This window comes from Aulonocara sp. 'chitande type north' Nkhata Bay, linkage group LG17 (assembly GCF_057382095.1).
Source record: "Aulonocara sp. 'chitande type north' Nkhata Bay isolate Kocher_YH1m ecotype deep benthic linkage group LG17, A_spYH_male_GT1.1, whole genome shotgun sequence".
Classification (NCBI taxonomy): Eukaryota; Metazoa; Chordata; class Actinopteri; order Cichliformes; family Cichlidae; genus Aulonocara; species Aulonocara sp. 'chitande type north' Nkhata Bay.
This window is the reverse complement of record NC_141360.1, coordinates 34,348,790-34,369,290: the sequence shown is the minus strand read 5'-3', so window position 1 is coordinate 34,369,290 and position 20,501 is coordinate 34,348,790. Positions and strand designations below refer to the sequence as shown.

Genomic DNA, 20,501 nt, shown 5'->3' with positions numbered 1-20,501 from the left:
CAGTTTGTTTCCTTTGTTAGGCAGTGTGAATGATACCTTCAAAGTCCTCCCTAGCTATTTTCTCACTCTTTTACACAAATATGCCGGGAGCAAAGCTGTTAGCATTCACGTCTTGCAAAGGCAGGGCTCTTCTCTTTCCCTCAATAGGAAAAAAAAGGAAAGACAATAAGATACTCTTTTGCTTTGTTACAGTCAAGCTTTTATATCATGGGATTATGAGGGGTTGGATATGCATGGGAATTTACTTCAACAGGGTTGAATTTGAAAGTGGTTACAGGGTGGGGGGGTCAAGCAGATTTACAGCTTATGTCCCCTTTTATGCAAGACAGATGTACAAACTGGCCAGTAAAACAGCACAGAATGACATTACATAAGCCTAGTTTCACTTTGACTGCTCATTCATAAATAGACCTGTTGTCGACAGCTTTAAAGGCTTGTAAGGCACGATGTTTTAATCCTCAGGCAAACAGCGACCAACCAGTGATAATCCCAGTATGAAATACGGGGGGGCTCAGGTGACACTCACCAACCCATTCAGATATATAGCTGCTATGAGTTCGATCACTTCATGCCACCTGCGTGCTCCTGCACACTAGCACAAAAATCACAATTTTAAACAGCACAAAGCTAAAAAAAGAAAGCCAAGACCATCAGTCAGTGTGCCATGCCTTTCAATGACATGAATATTCAGATACCTCAGAGGCAAATAAGGAAAAATCTAGTTGTGCGTGTTTATGACTAAAAACATACAACTAGTTTTGTAACTCGAGTGTTACCTTTTCTTTTATTTGACTTTAGCTTGCAGGGGCAACCATGGTTCAGGGGGTTGGGAAGCTCATCTTCTGACCGGAAGGTTGCCAGTTCGATCCCCTATTCTGTCTGTCTCGGTTGTTGTGTCTTTGTACAAGACACTTCACCTACCGCCTACTGGTGTTGGCCAGAGGGGCCGATGGTGCGATATGGCAGCTTCGCTGCTGTCAGTCTGCCCCAGGGCAGCTTTGGCTACAACTGTAGCTTGTCTCCACCAGTGTGTGAATGAATAGTGGAACTGTAAAGCGCTTTGAGCGTCGCTATATAAATGCAATCTATTATTATTATTATTATTAAACTCAGTGAAAATATTTCAAAATGTGTGTTTGGTTTAAGGAAACACAACTGTGTCTATGTGACCATATAATGATCATACAGTCACACAGCCTGCATATGTATCATTTATGGTTATGCAGATGACACCATCCCTTATAAATTGCGTCATTTCTTGGACCAAGCAAAATTGATTATAAATCCATTTCCAAATTAATATTGAGTATCAAAACCAGGTCTACTTGTACCGACGTGTATTAGTTTCTGTCATCACAACAATACTGGGTGGCACTGTGGCTACATCTTTTATTTCTGGAGGTGTGACCTTGTCCCCTGCCATTTCAGCATTATCCCTTTAGTAAACAACAGGAAGCACAATGGACATGGCGTGGCGCATGCTGACCATCAGCACTTCACAAAGCCTCAGAGAAAAGCAGGCGCTGGGGCATTCTGCGGATGGTGCTAGAATAACTGATCCTAAAAGGGAAGACCCACACTGTGTGTATGTGTGTCCGCATGCAAAAGAGCATTAGATAGTTTGCTTTGATTAGTTATCTGCGTGTGATCCGGTTTGGGGGCTATTGAGGACAATGGGCCTGCCAGGTCTGTATTTTGACTGTAAAGAAGTGGTGTTAGTGTAATGAAAGCTCCCTCTACATCAACTTCCAAATAGCAGATAGACTCATAGATAGTCAGCAGTTAAATGATGAGGCTTTGATGGTGAAATCAGGGTAAACAAAGCTGGGTAAATCCTGCTGAAATGCTCTTTGGCAACAGACAAACTGCTCACTGCTTAAAAGTATAAAAATTATATATATGTATGTATATGTATACTTACTTATACTCCCTATCTTCCAAGTATACGACTGTGTGCATCTTAAAAATAGTGCATGTTACGCAAGGTGAGGTGAGGAAATCACTGATGTGGCCTACTCAAGATAGTCTTGGTTGGTAACCTTCAGCAGTGTCAACAGCATTTCACCCCTTAACCTGTACGCCTCACCTGAAGATGAGGAATAGTACCTCTTCACTTGCACATCTGCCAATTTGGTTTTAAGATGATCTCATGAAGAAAACAGGAGAGTTTCTTGGGAACTGTTTCCTTCCTTTTGTGATCTAATAACTTTGAGTGGGTAGGTTGGGGTGGTATTTATTAGCTTTGACTTTATGGATGTCCATTTGGCCATTTCTTTTAGCTTCCTTCTTCCAGTGCTTTGGAATAGGCAGTCAAGATGTGGTTCAGAGTGCATGGGCCTGCACTGCTTGCAGAATGGATAAGGCCCTAGGTTGGCAAGAGGTCAACCACAGCACAAAGGATTGAGGTCAAATTGGCCATGCCAGTGGTTCATCCCTGTGCAACTACTGCCCCTGGACGGAAACTGCTCCCTCTCAGATTCTCCGCACCACAACAAGCCTCCTGATTTCTTTCCTATAAAAAATTTACACGCACACACACATCAGTAATATTTCATAGTAGGGGTGCAACGATACACAAAATTCACGGTTTGGTTCAGTTCGATACTTTGGTGTCACGGTTCGATATTTTTTCGATACAAAACAATGTTCATGCTTTTTTAATTTGTCATTTATTAAAATTATAAATATATTTTTTAACTCAAACGTACAGTTTTTAAATTTAATGTTGCTGAAACAACAAAGGGATAAAATAATAAATCTATCTGATTGAGAAATCACTCATCTTTGGAAAAGAGAGTTTATTACAGAGTAATGGCTCTTTCCAAAATAAAAGCTATACTATACGCTTCTTCTGGGCTATATTCTCAGCAGCATATTAAACATATCAGGTCCCCATAAGGAGAATCATGTGCTAACGGCTGTCTAAATGACTCGGGTAAAGTTTGTATCATTTGTAGCATGCGTGCTTGTTGTTTTTGTCTGCTTCCACTTGTCTTTGCACTAGGATGCTGTCGGTGTAAATGTGCACTCATATTCATTGTGTTCCCACTAGTGCTGTCAGCGTTAATCTGAAATGACGTTAACGCCACAACACAGCAAATCTCCACTGCGCTCAGTGGATCTGCACTCGACAGTGCAGCCTAGGTGGAGTAGTCGAACGCAGATCCACTGAGCTCTCAACACAGACAGCATCGTCAGAAGAAAAGTTGATAAAATAAATTTAAAATTTTGTATTGTTCGATACATATGCTTACCAAACCGAAAGCACTGTATCGAACAGTTCAAAATCGATACGAGTATCGTTGCACCCCTATCTCATAGGTATTTCATCAAATCCGTACCAGTTCGAATTTTTGTGCTTTTCTTCATTAAAACCTGCAATTGCATTGCATAGCTTCCCATTTGTGATGGGATGGGATTATGACCGGGACCGAGTACCGAGTACTGCTTCACCTTACAGTCCAAGCAAAGAGAACTACAGTGAAGCATAGATAAGTAAAGTAAATAATTCTAGGTTCTGTAAAAAGATATGAGAGCGTGCATGAATAGCACCTCATCTATCAAAGCTGATTAGTAAGGCAGTGCTACCAGTTATTTTTCTTCCACTCACAGTCGAGGCCTTGCCCCAAAGAACAGGCAGTTCATTGTCATAGATCGGCTAGAGAGAGAGAGAAATAGAGAACATGAGTCGAGCAGTCAGCCAATAAGATTATGAAAGTGACAGATACAGCACTAGGAGTAGGTTGGTGTTTTTAACACGAGCCCTTTACTCAGAAGACTTAATAGGTAAGTGTCTCTTTCATGGTGTATCATTACATCTCTGGCTTATTTCCAATACCGTAACTTTCCTCTGGCGTTAGTGTAGAATAGTCTGTAGGATTTATCTATCTGAAGGAGCTGATGGAGACCAAAGCTGAGCTACAAGGATAATGATCATTGATCTTTTTCTTTAAGATGGTATCATTTACCTCAGGGACAGAAGAGCCTCTATTGTTTGTCACTGTTTGGTCTAAAAATTTGGGTTCACAGGCTGTTTATGTTTTAGTAGCTAAAAGGTTACAAAAAAAGGTTGTTAAAGTCTAACAGTATCACTGGATTATGTTTCCTATATTACAAATTAAAAAGATACTATTCCCTGATAGACTGACACCAGCACTTGCTTTTCATCAATGAATGCAGCATCAGTTGTGAAGCTACTGCAAACCACTGAGGTAAAGTTCTATCCTAAGGCACTGGTAGCACAAAAGCAGTTGTTTGGTATCAGCCTGCACTGTTTTTGTATTTAGTTACAGGAAGCTGTCTCTGTCTTCCTTTTTCTTTTCTGGAACTTGGAGTAATATATTTGAGCTGCTGGTATTATTTCAGTATCATTTTTTATACGTTCATTGATGTTTCTAAAGGATTTCACTCATATAATTATTGTACATCTGGGTACCCACATTGAAATGACAGTATAAACTCTGCTTTCACTGACTGGAAGAAACGCAGAAATCAAAGAAAATGTATCTGATGTCCATTCTGATTACATGGTGAACTGCGGCTTTTACTCTACAAACTGAACGTATGTTATTGTGATGTCAGCTATGTAAAAAGAGTGAACTATCTGAGTGCTGAGCTACAGTACAGATGAGAGAGCATCCAGTCTAGTCCAGTCTAGCTGAAAGCAGTCTGACTCAGTCTATTGTTCACAAATGTCTCTGTCACTATGATTTGATGCGACTACAGATGATTGTGTTTTCTGTCCCTCCCTCTAATTCTCTTCCCGCTTCCCTTTTCTGCCTCGCTCATCTCTCTAGTCGGGCTGTCATCTCTCAGTGTCTCTCAGTGTGACTGAGGGCTGCGTAGTGACCAACTTAGCAAGTTGCTTCAGGGTTTACGAACTAAGAAGACTGTTGGGTTTCTGTCAGCTGCCCTCACATCATGAAATGTTGACTCTGGCTATGATGACTTCTTTTGTCGAGGGTAATTTGAGTGAAAGTAACCAGGAGTTCAGTATCAATCAGCAAGTCCTCCAACTGTATGTTGCAAATATTCATATAGGTCATTTGTTGCTACTTCCGTTGGGGTAGAGGAGTGACACCAAACCCTCAACCTGGAGACTGAACTTTCATTTGAGATCATTTGTAGGTTATACTTTCTCCCATTTTTACTTGTTTTATTAGATTTACATATAATAATTGCTTAGTTAAACACTTATTTACCTTCGGATACCATTCCATCCATCCATCCATCCATCCATCCAGTCTCTTCCACTTATCCTTGTCTGTCGCAGAGATAACACATGGAGACAAACAACCATTCGCACTCACATTCACACCTATGGGGAATTTAGAATTACCATTACTATTATAAATTATAATTACAACACCAATGCATATTTACTCTTACATCACTACACCCGGAGGATCTTCTTCTTCTCCTTTATGAGTTGCCACAGTGGTTCCATCACACTTCTTCTGTCACACTAAACCTCTGCATGTCCTTCTTCACCACATTCATAAATCATTTCTGTGGTCTTCCTCTTTTCCTTCTGCCCAGCAGCTCCATATGCAACATCCTTTGTCATTTGTCCTAACAGTTAAAATAACAATCCACATAAAATACTTATAGTGTGGTTTTTCAGTGGGAGAATGTCACTAATCAGTACAAATGGGTAAACTTGAAGGAGTGAACTTGATATCATATAATATACCTCATAAGTTAGCTTGGCCACTATTTGATTCTCCCAAGTCCAGAATCATCTTTTTTTTGTTTTTTGTTCTCTGAATCAGGTGTGTTCTCACTACTGGTAACATTCCCTTTAGTTTTGGTTAGAGGCACCACATGACACGCCCTGGTTCGCTCTCAATTCTATGCTAAATAATACGCTAACTCTCAAAGCTGGGTAGTTTACCAAAGCACAGAGATAAGAAGCTGTGTGCTCATAGTGAGAGCGCTTTCAGTCCTCTTGACTCTGGCAAGAAGGCAAGCAAAAAGTTGTCAAAATCAAACTATTTTCAGGTTGCTAACGGTCAGTGTTTTGTGTACATGGATACAAGGATCTGTGTTTTGTTTTATGATATACACGGAACACTCTTTTCATTCACTCTGAAGAAAAAAAGGAGTACCTTTTGCTTGAAATGCTTCAAATATCGAGTATTCTACAGTAAAACTAAACCGATGAGATAGTGAAACTATATCTTGCTCGTGGGCTTGGTTTAAGAAAGAATTGGAGAACACAGTGACGATCAGGCTGAAAGAAAAGAGGAAAGGATAGAGTGACCAAGAAGGAAAAGGCAGAGCCTTAGGGTGACTTTTTTGACCTGTGGACTTCGACCTTTGAGTCAGTAAGAAGAGAAAAAAAGAAGGATGAGAGATGACTTGCCTACTAGCCAGTCATCCCACTCATCCTCCATTGAGTCCTCTTTGTTTTCATCATCTTTGGCTTTTTTGTTTGGAGCCTCTGAAAAAATGAGCAACGAGAAACTATTTTTTTCCCATCTAGTTTCAGGAAGAATGTCCAGCTCTCTACATGTATGTGTGTAATTACACTTTTATAAGCATCTTTGTGTGGATGAGTCTCCTGCCAGAGAAATATCTTCCGCCACGCTGCACAGTACAGCCTCGTGGCTTTAATTATGACAAATTCAATCAACAGGAGTCATAAACACATTCGGTGTTGACTGTGCAACAAATAGGTTTGAAGGACTTTTTGTCCTTGTCATGCAAAGATTGAGAGTTCAGTTTTGTTGTACATGATCACGCAAGTTAAAGTTTCTGTATTTACAATGTCTAAGCACTGTGCCAGTTAGACCCAAGTGAGTTCTAGCAGTAGAAATATGCAGATGCTGACATTTGTACATGCAGCTAATTTTACGCATCTGTGTGTTTGTGTCTATGCTTCACTATGTCATCTGTGTTGTCTACCTTTTTTTTTTTTTTACCCTGCAGGCAATCTTCACTCTGGAGATGTGACTTAGGTCAGATATAAAAGCTGATTTTTCTACACATGTAAAAATCAGTTGTAAAGCTTGTAACACTCATTTATTAACTAGCATGCTCTTTTGTCATCTTATATATGTAGAAGAGTTAAAGTGTAATAATCTTAGAGCCAACGCAAACTGGGCTTTCCCATGAAAAAGTACTGTTTTAAATATTCTAATCAAATGCACAAACTGATTAACTGATGTTTCATTAGTTTTTTAGTTTTATAGTTAATATCAAGTGAGAAAACATTTTAATAAACTGAGAATTTATTTGAAGGCAGTTGATATTTAATTATACACTACATGTATACTGCAGAGCTTCGTTTGCTGATTTAGCTGCGTTGTGTTGTTAGCTTAATTAAGCTAAAGGTACTTTTGTTAAATACTTTTTTACCAATTTAGCAAGCAACTGAATCTTGTTTCCTCACATTTCTCAAATGGTTACATGGTTTAAGGGTCATTGTTTAAGGCTATTTTTTTTCTATACTAAAGAATTCTCTTTCAATTCTTCAGCATAGAAAACAGTAGCCTAGCGTAATCCGTAGCCTAGCTTAATGACAAATCTAAAGAGCGTGCTATTGAATGCCTAGTGAATTAAATCTGCTATGCTTAAAATGTTTCTTAAAATTTGTCTCCCCATATTAAAGGAGAGGAATAGGATGGTAAAATGGATGATTTAGCGTATTTCAGTCTTCACTCATGCTATAGGTATCTTAATTTCAAACCCACGTTGAACATTCTCTTCATTCTTGGTGATTGATTGATTGATTGATAATACTTTATTCATCCCGAGGGAAATTGGATTAAGGCTGCCAGCCGTGCCAGCGCCATCCTTTCTCTTTTTTAATCATTACCTTTTAGACCAAACTACTTCTTAAAAGCTTCAATCACTTTTGAATGAACTCAGGCTCAATGTGTCTCTGTGGGAAAATGCTCCAAGGTCCAGCACAGCTCAGCATGGCTAGTGACACTGTGTGGGAGACCATTACTGTTATAGCTGCATGGACTATGATCGTAATTAATCTGAGGATAGCCCATTACATTTGCATGATCATATTGCCTCTCTCCACAATGAGTTTCAAAGGTTTTGTTGTGTGCTTCTTTCTCCCTGGTGTCTCTCCTCTCGACTAATTTGTGAGAGGAATATCCAATAGGACGTGTCAGCGTAATTAGCTGTGTCCTGAGGTTGTATTAGCTCACACTCTCTGCCCTGTCACAATAGTGCACAACACTTGTGTCAGAGTCATTACCATACTTTTTCATATCATCAGACATGCTTCCTGTCCCGCAGAGTAGAGATAGCCTGAAGCAATGAGCCTGAAAATTTCACCTTCAAATGCCTCTGAGGACCTTAACCCCCTTCTGTCAAAATAATATACTGATGTGTTTGTGCGCACTGCTCATAGAACAGTGTGTATACAGAGATGCATGTGCTGGTTAAGAATAATCAACATGTCAGGATGCACGAGACATGGATCCCTTATTACATATAACTCATGTGTTCTTCTCATTTTAATCTGGTTAAGAATTAGCCATATAAGTGACTCTGGAATTCCATATACTTGTCTTTGTGATCACAACTGTTTTATCACATGAAACCTTTTGGGGGAAATCATATGATCCCAATGGTGATATTTGTTTGCCAGGAGTCAAAACATTATTGTGTGGGGTATAAGAAGGTTTTAAAAGTTCTGCAAAGCTTTCTCACGCCATGACTACAAACCTGTTAAATCCGGAACTCAATTAAATAGAACCTTTATGCTCCAGCTCCATATAGCCATATCTATTCTGGACTACCTCGCAATTCCCCACATGGAACTCAAAGTAAAGCACGAAGGAATTTTCCATGAAAGAAAAACAGGATCATGATTTCAGTTCATGCACACTGCATAGGACATGAAGGGGAAAAATGTTTGTTTTTGCATAATGTCCTGTTCCCCATGGCCCAGTTTAGAGCAGCCCATTAATTTCAACACAATTCTGTGTGTTTGTGACGGCTCATCAATCTGCATCTATTTGTTTAGAACTACGCAACAGTAGCCGAGGCTCATGTTTCATGTGTAACTTGATATATATGACACACTGGCAACGATGGTGCTTCTAATGTGATATGTATTTGCATGCATGTGCCAATCTGTGTGAGGCTATATCTGCAGCAGAGCTGCGATCGTTCCAGCCCAGTGCACTCACATGCCATATGTTTACAGGCACGCACGTGGTAGGAGGGACATCTCAGCAGTGCGCATGCTATGTTTGAGTGGCTATTTTGTCTGGAGGTCAATAAGATGTGACTGCAGCTAGCGCCAAATAAGTCAACACAAACTGCCTAAGCATATTAGTCTGTGTCTGCTTTTTGGAATATAACACCCAGATGATTAATTCTGACAGCACCTACACTCGGAAGCTCATTGTGCCGGGCCAGTCTGTCTCGCTGGCATTTTCATCAGAAGAGAAAGTAAACGAAATGAAGAAGGACAGATGCATGCACACTGCTAAAGTTGTTTAAGTTGCAAGGATGGGAATCCGGTTTGTTTGGACTTCTCCTCCCAGTGTCTTTACATTGAACGAATGATAGCCTATGCATGACTATGAGTCACTTGCCAAGCATGACTCTAGATACCCAACTTTGGAAATAACCTCACAGAAAAACTAAAGTAAACTTTCCATTGTAGTACAGAGTAAATATTCAGCTCTATTTACCTGTAGTTCATTTGAATGGATGGACTCACATTATTTAACCATATTTGTATACATCTGAGGATAGTGCGTGTGCACTTGTTTTTTGATTCTGAAATCTTTTTTTGCCATTAAAATTGCTGAGACAAATCTCAGTAAGTTTTTCTTAGTATTTTTTATTCCTCTGTGTAGTGCAGATTCAGACTTCTTCACGCTGTCTACAACCTTCACCTCTGTTGGACCTAGGGGAAAAGGTTTGCACCGTGCCACTGACACACCTGAGCATGGACAGGAATAGGAAGTGGGTGCCAGGCTTCGGAGCTGTGCTGCTGACACTCCTAAGTCACATGACTTCAGCACTTGAAGTGCCTCTTGATCGTAAGCGTTGCCCTTTACATGCTCTGTGATTGTAAGACTTGATGTTACGCTTGCATAATTCTTTTCAAACTAATGGAATTTCAGTGAAATACTTTCATATTGTGGGATAAAGTGAAGATATTTTACCTCATGAAAATGTAGCAATAATCTATTTCTATTCTATCTATTCTATTTCAACTTTGCATGTTTCAGCATGGTGTTTTGCAATGAGATTTTAAGGATTTCTGTTTATCTTGATATCACACAATCTGTTTGAACCGTTGAACGTCTTCATCTACTTTTCTAGCATTTATTGCACCTGCCTTTCTAAACATCCTCCCCTCAAAAAGTGTGCAGGCTCAGTCAAATGCTTAAAAGTACCTGAATCTATTTCACCTGAACCTGTTGTTTAGTCCTTGCAAAAACTAACACCTTTCCTCAATATTCTATTACTGTGGTGTGGCATGTCATGGTGGACAAAAAGCTAAAGTACTGGAAGGATGTAAGTTTCCCCAAACACTGGTGTGGTTTCTGGTGTGGAGTTTTTTAATATTTTGGCGAATGATGTGCATGCACTTATTTCAACACTGTAAAAAGTGGTGCTTTGTAGATGTGATGGTAAGCTGCATGGAGTGTTTCATCTATAAATGTCTTGATTGTCGCTGCTTGTTGCATGCTGCTTGTACATCCTCTGTTTGAACACATTCAGCATTATTCAGCACATTCGGGTTTTGTTGTGCTGTGTATCTAAACTACGCTTCTTTTGGGGTTTCTTCAGTGCCACAGCCCCCTACTATAATATTACAGTCCCCAAAGGATTACATCTTTGATCCACGCGAGAACATTGTCATCCACTGTGAAGCCAAGGGGAAGCCTCATCCCAGGTGAGAGAGTCCCTGCAATGCCTAATGAATGATTTAGTGTCAAATTAGTAATTCAAATTTGCCTGACACATGAATAAATGTGCCATAACATCTTCTTCTGCTCCATGTGTTTCCTTCATGGCTCTATACTTCTTGGTTCTAGCTTCTCCTGGACAAGAAATGGGACTCACTTTGATGTGGAGAAAGACTCCAAAGTTTTAATGAAGCCCGGTTCAGGAACTCTGGTCATTGATATCAGCAGCGAAAGGGCTGAAGCTTATGAGGGAACTTACCAATGCATAGCTAACAATGAGCATGGCACTGCCGTATCTGACAGCATTGTCATCAGGCAGTCCAGTAAGTCTTCTCTTTGTATTTAAATGCATAAGCTCTAAAAGCTTGGGCTTTAAAAGTGACGACTAGTTGAGTACAAATAAATATTATCCACTCTGCATTAACCTCTTGGTGTTGATGTTTGTGACTCACAGGGTCCCCCTTATGGTCAAAGGAGAGAAATGAGGCCATCATGGTGCAGAAGGGGGTCTCCCTTGTGCTGCAATGTCGACCCCCTGCTGGGCTGCCCCCTCCTGTCATCTTCTGGATGGATAATAGTGAGTCGTGTGTACATATTTGCAGACATATAAGGTGCAATGACTAAAGAATTTCACCTTCACCAACAAAAGATTGGGTCAATCCTTTCTGACTCATCTCATTTCTGAATGTAGTTGATAAAACAATCTTGTGAGCTAATGGAAGCTTTTTGCATTGTTAAGTTGCTTGTCTCTCACCCTCCCAGACTTTCAGAAGCTACCACTGGATAAACGAGTGTCCCAGGCCCTGAATGGAGACTTGTACTTTTCCAATGTTCTCCCAGAAGACACCAGGAGTGACTACATTTGTTACGCTCGCTTTCCTCATACACAAACCATCCAGCAGAAACAGCCGATTTCAGTCACTGTCCTGGACAGTAAGTCAAAACTGGTTTAAATAAGCAATGGATTTCTCCTTAAAGAAGCCAAAAACTCAATTACTTAAATTAAAAAAGTACCTTTTTCTGAATTTCTCACAATATTTTCTACTGAGCCAAGCTTAAGTCAGCTCAGCATAGATTTCCTTATATGGTCATCTCACATGAAAAGGCAAAGTTTACAAGCACTTTCTGTTTGTGGAAGCCAGATTAGGGGCATCCAATCAGAAAAACGTAGGCTTTTTAATAGGAAGGAACTAAAACGACTTGTTTCAAATAGAAGAGGAACTGAAGGGTTTTTAAAACCATGCAAAGCATCTCAAATGGAATCCTAAACTATGAAGCTGTGCAGCTAGAAATAACTATGGAGCTAAAAAGGTCTGGTCTAAGCTTGCACAAGTCATTTCCAGCATTTCACATTTGAAAACTTTCAGTTTTTATTGTAAACTGAATATTAGTATTTTCTCCTTTGTCAGACACCCTTTTACTTTACAACTTCCTTACTTCACTCTTGCAAAACTGTTGTAGATAAATGTTAGTTTAAGTTTGTCTCCCCTGAGCTCTGTAAGGGCTTTGATTTTATAATGTCCTTATCTCAGTCTCACTAATAATAATTGTGTAATTATTTTTATTTTATTTTATTTATTTGTTGTTGTTGTTGTTTTTTTCAATTATGGCTTTGGGTGACACACATACTTTGCTTTACAATGTAAACTAGGAAATGCATTGCATTTCCTAGTTTTGCATGCTTATGATTCTCTGTTATATTACAGTGGAAACAATGAATGAGACTCTGGCTGCTTTATACAATATCACTGATTTCTATAGTGGTGAGTGCTGGTTTATACCCATTCAGCCCCCTTCAGTGTGAACCCGGCCCTGTTTTTACTGCCCTGCATAACCATATTTGACTTACACACTCACTCACCTTTAACTTGGCCTCAATCCCCTCCTCTGTAAGTAACACTTGCCCTTCCTCAGGTTTCTCCTACTTCATTCAAATTAAACGTTAATCAGTACAAACAAGATACAAAGTGTGATACGAGGTAAAATGCAACTCTATCAATTAATTGTTACTGACAGTTTGTGGCCTTTAAGTAATTATCTATAGTCACAAATGAAAGAACATTATTATGTTAACATTATTTTTTATGTAACATTGTTCATCTCCACCTTGTGAAACTTGATATGGATAATTTGCCATTTTCTGACCTTTCCTGCAAATTCTGGTCCTTTGGTATTTGAACCCTGTATCAAAACATGCTGGCACTGTTCTCTTGACCAAGGCTGGAGTCAGTCCAGCTGTGCATTTATATGCATGGGTTGTTTACTTAAACAAATGCTCAGGTCTTTCAAAGACATCCCCTTTGCTCTGGTATTGTCTTTATGCTGTAAATAAAGACTTTCTTTTACATTCTACTGAACCATCTCTCCTATCCACAATTAGTTTTTCATCAACACTACATTTTCCTCTTCCTTTGCCCTTTGAAAATGTAAATCATCCCTGAGGTTTCTGCTCTGTTTTATAAGAAGAGCAGTGTTAAAGTATAATGTTTTGGTCTGTTGCTGATATGGTCTTGTGCTCTGACCTGTTCAGGCAGCCCAGAGGGCGAGCGTCGTCCTGGTTTTATGCTGCCTCTCGGCACCACCAGCACCAAGATGGTTCTGAGAGGGCAGACTCTGGAGCTAGAATGCATCGCTGAGGGCTTGTAAGTTGGCATATGCAGTAACTACTCTAAGGGTTTATGTTTACTCAAATTAGTGCCGCAGTGTCTGAAAGAGAAGAAAAACTAACTGACTGGAAGAGTTGTTTGCTGTAATCTCTTTTCTTCTGTGATAGGCCGACTCCAGATATCTCGTGGCAGAAAGAAGGAGGAGAGCTACCAAGCAACAGAGTGTCCTACCAGAACTTCAAGAAAACACTGAAGATTTCTGATGTGAATGAAAATGATGCTGGCAACTTCCGCTGCGTAGCCACAAATAACTTGGGCACTGTACACCATACCATCAAGGTCACTGTCAAAGGTAGGCAGATCAGCTCAGTCATGTTACTGATGCCCTTAAATTTGTTTTACAGTATTACCATATTTTATTCTGAACCCCAATTTTTATTCATAAATGCATTCTAATGCAAGCAGATAAATACACATTTGAATCTTCCATTTATAGAAACAACCAGTGTCTTCTCTCCTATATTACGTTGAAAGCTAAAGAAAGATTTATAGTGATAGCTTGTCAAGAATTTCACTGAGCATTTTCAGTCTTGTTCATTATCCCCAGCGGCTCCTTTCTGGGTCAGCATTCCAAGGAACCTGATCCTCGCCCCTAATGAAACTGGCGTGTTGACTTGTCGAGTCAATGGAGAACCCAAACCAAGGATAGACTGGTTTGTCAATGGAATTCCCATAGAGAGTAAGAAAAATTAGATCACTTCTAATTTAAAGCAGACAAAATAGTAAACTTGATTAGCTGGGGACTGAATTCTCAGTTCCAGCTCATTTTCAATTAAAGATGATGATGTAGAGATCATCTTGCCCTGTGCTAGACACTCCTGAGGACCCCAGCCGCAAGGTGGAAGACGACACTGTGATTCTCAGCAACGTGCAGTCAGGGTCCAGCTCTGTCTACCAGTGTAATGCTTCCAATGAATTCGGCTACCTCCTGGCGAATGCTTTTGTCAGTGTTCTTGGTGAGTTAAAACATATTTATTTCATATTAGAACTGCCCCATACAAATCTTTAGTTAGAAACGATTTGGAAAATGGCCATATTAATGAGTTTTACCAAGCATCTTCTCTTTTTTTCCTTTAAAGCTGAACCACCAAGGGTCCTCACTCCACCTAACCAAGTGTACCAGGTCATCACCAACAGCCCTGCATTACTACACTGTGCTTCCTTTGGCTCGCCTATTCCAACCATCACATGGTAACTGTCAGCTCATTTGAAATATTATTAGATTTCAAAGCTAAGATGCACTGTACTGTACTTGAGCTGCCTTGGTTGCCATTTCTATGCAGGTTCAAAGACAGTCAGATCAGCATTAAGAATACTGACCCATATGTAATCCATGAGAATGGTACTCTGGAAATAAATGTAGCCCAGCCGCTAAATAGCGGAAAGTACACCTGCATTGCCACAAACAACCTTGGGATCAAGGAGAACCATGTCTTTTTGGAGGTTAAAGGTCAGTATAGTCTAATCAGAACTCAGACAGTGACATTGGTGGTTCAATTCTTCTTTGTCAGTGGGTATTAGGTTATCAGCGGTGACATAATGGTTATCCATTTTGCAGAGCCCACTCGTATCCTGAAGCAGCCAGAGTACAAGGTGGTGCAGAGAGGAATGAGCGCTGTCTTTGAGTGTAAAGTCAAGCATGACCCTTCCCTAATCCCCACCATGACCTGGCTCAAAGACAGAGGAGAGTTGCCTGATGATGAGAGGTACGCCCAACCATTGAGACTGCACTTATTCTGTTGACTCTGTAGAAATACCTGATGTTATTTCTCGTTAATACTTTCAGGTTCGAGGTGGACACTGATAGTCTGACCATCAGAGACGTGACTGATGATGATAAGGGGACTTATACTTGCATCATGAACACCACCCTCGATCAGGACTCAGCCAGTGCCATGCTGACTGTTGTCGGTACGTTCTCACCTTAATTTATTAACGTAGTTATCATTTAGCTCTAACACAGATCCAGAGGCTTTTTTGCTTTCCTGCTTCTATTGTTTGATTTCCCCCCCCCCCCCCCCCCCCCCAATTATAACCCCTTTTGGTTCCTTAATTGCAACGCAAGGTAAGGCAAATTTATTTGTATAGCACAATTCAACAACAAGGTGATTCAAAGTGCTTTACAGAGACATTAGAAACAAAAACAAATAAAAAGTATGATTTAAAATTGATTAAAACAAGCAAACAAACAAACTAACTAAACACACACATTTCACACCTGTTCGCGCGATCTGAACCCTTATCGTAAGGGGAGCTACCAGTCCTTCTGTGGACGAGCTACTTTCTATTTTAAATTCCCTGAATTTAAAATACTCTCTAGACCCAGTCTAAACCCAGCTGGGGAGCTACCCAGAGCTCTAACCCACTTAACAAACAAACAAACAAACAAACAAACAAACAAACAAACAAACAAACAAACAAACAAACAAACAAACAAAACAGTATGTAAAATCAAAACAGATAAAATCAGAACAGTAGATAAAATCAGTAGTTAATGTAAGTTTTGAAATTTAAGCTTAAAAGTGTGGATTTGGTGCTTTATTTAAATGCAGCTGAGAACAGGTGAGTCTTCAACCTGGATTTAAATAAACTGAGTGTTTCAGCTGATCTGAGGCTTTCTGGGAGTTTGTTCCAGATATAAGGAGCATAAAAGCTGAATGCAGCTTCTCCGTGTCTGGTTCTGACTCTGGGAACTGATAAAAGACCGGATCCAGATGACCTGAGGGATCTGGAAGGTTCATACTGGGTCAGGAGGTCACTGATGTATTTTGGTCCTAAACCATTCAGAGCTTTATAGACCAGCATCAGAACTTTAAAGTCTATCCTCTGACGGACAGGCAGCCAGTGTAAGGACCTCAGAGCTGGACTGATGTGGTCCACTTTTTTGGTCTTAGTGAGGACTCGAGCAGCAGAGTTCTGAATGAGCTGTAGTTGTCTGACTGATTTTTTAGGTAGACCTGTAAAGATGCTGTTACAGTAATCAAGCCTACTAAAAATGAATGCATGGACTAGTTTTTCCAGGTCCTGTTGAGACATCAGATCTTTTATCCTAGAAATATTTTTGAGGTGATAGTAAGCTGATTTTGTTATTGTCTTAATGTGTTTCTCTAAGTTTAGGTCTGCATCCATCACTACACCCAGATTTCTCGCCTGGTTTGTGGTTTTTAGATGTATAGATTGAAGTTCTCTGGTGACCTGTAATCGTTTTTCTTTGGCGCCAAAGACTATTACTTCAGTTTTGTTTTTGTTTAGTTGGAGAAAATTGTGGCACAACCAGTCATTAATTTCCTCAATGCATTTACCAAGAGCCTGTACAGGGCCTCGGTCTCCTGGTGACATTGTGATATATATTTGTGTGTCATCTGCATAGCTATGATAGTTTATTTTGTTGTTCTTTATAATCTGTGCCAGTGGGAGCATGTAAATGTTAAACAGAGGGGGTCCCAAGATGGAACCTTGGGGAACTCCACATGTGATACTAGTCTGCTCAGATGTGAAGTTACCTATTGATACAAAGTATTTCCTGTTTTCTAAGTATGTTTTGAACCAGTTTAGTACAGTTCCTGAAAGACCTGCCCAGTTCTCCAGTCGTTTGAGTAATATGTTGTGGTCAACTGTATCAAATGCTGCACTGAGATCCAGTAAAACTAAGACTGACATTTTTCCACTGTCTGTGTTAAGACATATGTCATTAAACACTTTTGTCAGAGCGGTTTCAGTGCTGTGGTTCTGTCTAAAACCTGACTGGAAGGCATCGTAGCAGTTATTCTGTTTTGCAGAATAACTGCACTGAAACATTAGTTTTTACTCCTCAAGCTTTAGTTACATTCCTAAAATAACATTACCATTGAGATCTTTCTGCTGTTTCTTAAATGTCTGTCCCTAACTTCTAACCCTCTTCTTGCACTTTGCTCCTGCTTTTCGCTGTCAGAGGCGACTCCTACTCCTGCAATTGTCTACGGTAAACAATGTCCACATTGTCGCAATTTGTAGCTTCCATTAGCTTAACTCATTGTGTGTGTCCTTTGGCTACTTCCTTTCATGGTGTACATTACTTTTATACTACTTGAATTTTGGCAGTCTGCTGTCTCAAATCAAACACACAAGTAATTAAAGTTGCCTTTGCAGTGTTTCACCTGCTGCTGTCATGCTAGCTACTGCATTTTATGTACTTTTGCAAAGTGTAGTGCGTTTAACAATATGGAAGACATCATTTTAACACACACGAACACTAAATTCTGATGACACATCGTATGTAATGTGAGGTTTTACCTGCAACACCTGAACAAATCTGGTGCTGTTCGCTAACTAGCAGTAGTATCATCATCAGTGTTGTCAGGTTGGTCACAGTCAACTGCTAAAACTGTACAAAATTCTACAAAATAATACTATTTTCAAGTTAATTAAGTAATTAAACTGTAACAATCATAGCTTAACGGGTGGGCCAGTCTGAACAAAACTTTGCAAAAACTTTTGTCACACATACAGCGCTGCTTAACATCTATTTGGTTTGTTTTTTTGTTTTTTAAAGATTTATTAAAAATCCCAGTTCTTGATTATTTTTATTTATTTATTTATTTTATTCAGCGTATGTTGCCCGTGTACAGAACCACCCATAGGGCAGGCTTTTGCTAGTAACTTTTGATGAGCTGGTGTTGATGATATAAAGCTAGTCCTGGTGATGAAGATCACACAGGTTTTGGTCAAGATCATTAATTAAAAGCTGTTTTTTATTTAATATATGAATGGAAATGCCCTCTTTTTTTTATGATATTACACAGTTTCATTTGGTCTAGTAGTTAGTTTTTAAATATATGTTTAATGTTTTTTCAGTTTGTACATACATACATCACAGAGCTTATATGCAACATACATATTTGCATAAATGAGACACATTTTGACATGTTTTACTCAATTATATAAAAATGCATTATTTTAAAAGTGCCTGTCATAAAAAATGATAAAGTTGCAAAAACTGTCACAAAAAATTGGATATAACAGTCCTAACTTTTGCCAATAATGTGCAGCGTTCGGCTATTTGACTGTGATTGACACATTAACCTTTTGACCCTGCAGTCTGATTATTTCTGGTCAATTTTGTCTTAAAACTTGCCATAAACTTTAAATCCCACCATACTTGCATAGAATGCATGTGAGCGTTTTAAAAGTTTTTCGTCACTGTTAATGATGGGTACATTTGCACCCACGTTTTCAATATTTGGACCTCTCCTCAGGACTGTGTGAGTGCATACAAACTGTTGACTGACATTCATGTTTTTTAAATAAGAAAAACACAGTTAATGATGTAATCCGGCTAACAAATGTTGGTGTTAACCTCACTAGCTACCCATCAAAATACCTGCTGTACATTTCATTTACTGCTGTTGTGTTTTTAATTGTGGAAAGGTGTTGTATTGGTGCCAAATTTTATATGGAAACAGAAGCAAGGTACTAAATTTCTTATTGCATTCACAGAGAAACCTGACCCTCCGACTGACCTGGAGCTGACAGACCAAACAGAGAGGAGTGTCCAGCTCACCTGGACCCCAGGAGATGAAAACAACAGTCCTATAGAGAGTATGAAATTCTCAGTGCTGGAGCAGTTTGCTCAGATTGTACTATCGGCAGACATGATTTAACCTACAGTAATTATGACCTGTACAAATGAAAACAAAGTTTCTGCTGTTAAAAACATTCGTGACATCTGAATCTTTTATCTTCTCCAGAATTTCTGATCCAGTATGAGGATCTTCTCCACCAGCCAGGAGTTTGGACAAACCTGACAGAGGTTCCTGGTACTAGCACCACAGCACAGCTGCACCTCTCTCCATACGTTTACTACTCCTTCAGAGCGCTGGCTAAAAATCGTATCGGCTATAGTGAGCCGAGCCAGTCCTCACGTCAATATAGGACCAACCCTGCAGGTAAAAGTCACTGAAAATAGAAATATGTTAATCATCTTAACACAAAAATAAGTTCAGACCGAACCAGGATTCTTTGGTTTTCTCAGCTCCTGATGAAAACCCATCAGGTGTTCAGGGAGTAGGAACCGAGCCAGGCAACTTGGTCATCTCCTGGACAGTGAGATGGTTTTAATTATATTTCAGATTGATTTGAGCCTAAATGTATTGTATAGATGAAATATGCAAGTACTAATTAACATTACTCTCTGTGTAGCCACTCACAGGACTCCAGTCCAATGGGCCCGGTCTGGAATATAAAGTGCAGTGGAGACAGAAGGATGTTGAGAAGGAGTGGTCAGCACAGAATGTGGCCAATGTATCCCAGTGGGTTGTGTCTGGAACTCCAACATATGTGCCCTATGAAATCAAAGTTCAAGCTTTCAACGATTATGGTGTTGGGCCTGAACCTGAAGTGGCGTTTGGATACTCTGGAGAAGACTGTAAGTGCATTCTGTGGAAATACGTTTCTTTTCGGTATTAGATCAGAACTATGGAAGATAGAAAAAGATAAAGCAGACTGGGAAGTTTGAGAATGAGCATCTGTTGTTTAAGGTTTCAATAACAGGCGCTGTAACCCTTGTCATTTTGTTTTATAGTATTGGTCAAGTCATAAATAAGTCTAGTTATGTGACATACTATAAAACCTTACTGTGTTTACTATTACAAGACCACGATCCATCACCACAGTGTTTTCAAACTGGTTCAACTTAATATTTCATATTCTCTGTTTTGCAGTGCCTTTGTCTGCTCCAGAGAGTGTGCAGGTCATGGTTCATAACAGCACACTGGCAGAAGTACACTGGGAGCCCATATCACCGCCCTCTGTCAGAGGAAAACTACAGGGATACAAGGTATTGTCTTATGCCACATTTCCCCCTCCATCACAGAGATGTCAAAGTAGATGTCCCAATCTTATGACATTAATGTCACTTATAAATACAACCAACTCTATAGATACTATGAAAATAGTCCTTCTT

General features: G+C 39.6%; 1 protein-coding gene across 12 annotated transcripts in view; it reads left to right on the top strand.

The window, feature by feature from the left end:
- nrcama (neuronal cell adhesion molecule a) overlaps positions 1-20,501 on the top strand; it is a 64,898-nt gene that overhangs the window by 32,821 nt on the left and 11,576 nt on the right. For 4 of the 12 annotated variants that reach the window (XM_086268118.1, XM_086268116.1, XM_086268109.1 and 1 more), the window contains exons 3-23: positions 9,834-10,019; positions 10,483-10,500; positions 10,777-10,882; positions 11,025-11,218; positions 11,350-11,472; positions 11,658-11,828; positions 12,602-12,658; positions 13,426-13,537; positions 13,669-13,853; positions 14,109-14,240; positions 14,374-14,517; positions 14,641-14,752; positions 14,845-15,011; positions 15,120-15,267; positions 15,348-15,472; positions 17,493-17,522; positions 19,037-19,138; positions 19,288-19,485; positions 19,572-19,642; positions 19,739-19,964; positions 20,260-20,375. In XM_086268118.1, the coding sequence (XP_086124244.1) occupies positions 9,926-10,019; positions 10,483-10,500; positions 10,777-10,882; positions 11,025-11,218; positions 11,350-11,472; positions 11,658-11,828; positions 12,602-12,658; positions 13,426-13,537; positions 13,669-13,853; positions 14,109-14,240; positions 14,374-14,517; positions 14,641-14,752; positions 14,845-15,011; positions 15,120-15,267; positions 15,348-15,472; positions 17,493-17,522; positions 19,037-19,138; positions 19,288-19,485; positions 19,572-19,642; positions 19,739-19,964; positions 20,260-20,375 (2,631 nt within the window). In that variant the 5' untranslated portion in view covers positions 9,834-9,925. The remainder of the gene's footprint in view (positions 1-9,833; positions 10,020-10,482; positions 10,501-10,776; positions 10,883-11,024; positions 11,219-11,349; positions 11,473-11,657; positions 11,829-12,601; positions 12,659-13,425; positions 13,538-13,668; positions 13,854-14,108; positions 14,241-14,373; positions 14,518-14,640; positions 14,753-14,844; positions 15,012-15,119; positions 15,268-15,347; positions 15,473-17,492; positions 17,523-19,036; positions 19,139-19,287; positions 19,486-19,571; positions 19,643-19,738; positions 19,965-20,259; positions 20,376-20,501) is intronic. The other 8 variants (XM_086268115.1, XM_086268120.1, XM_086268122.1 and 5 more) reach the window with 6 other exon arrangements.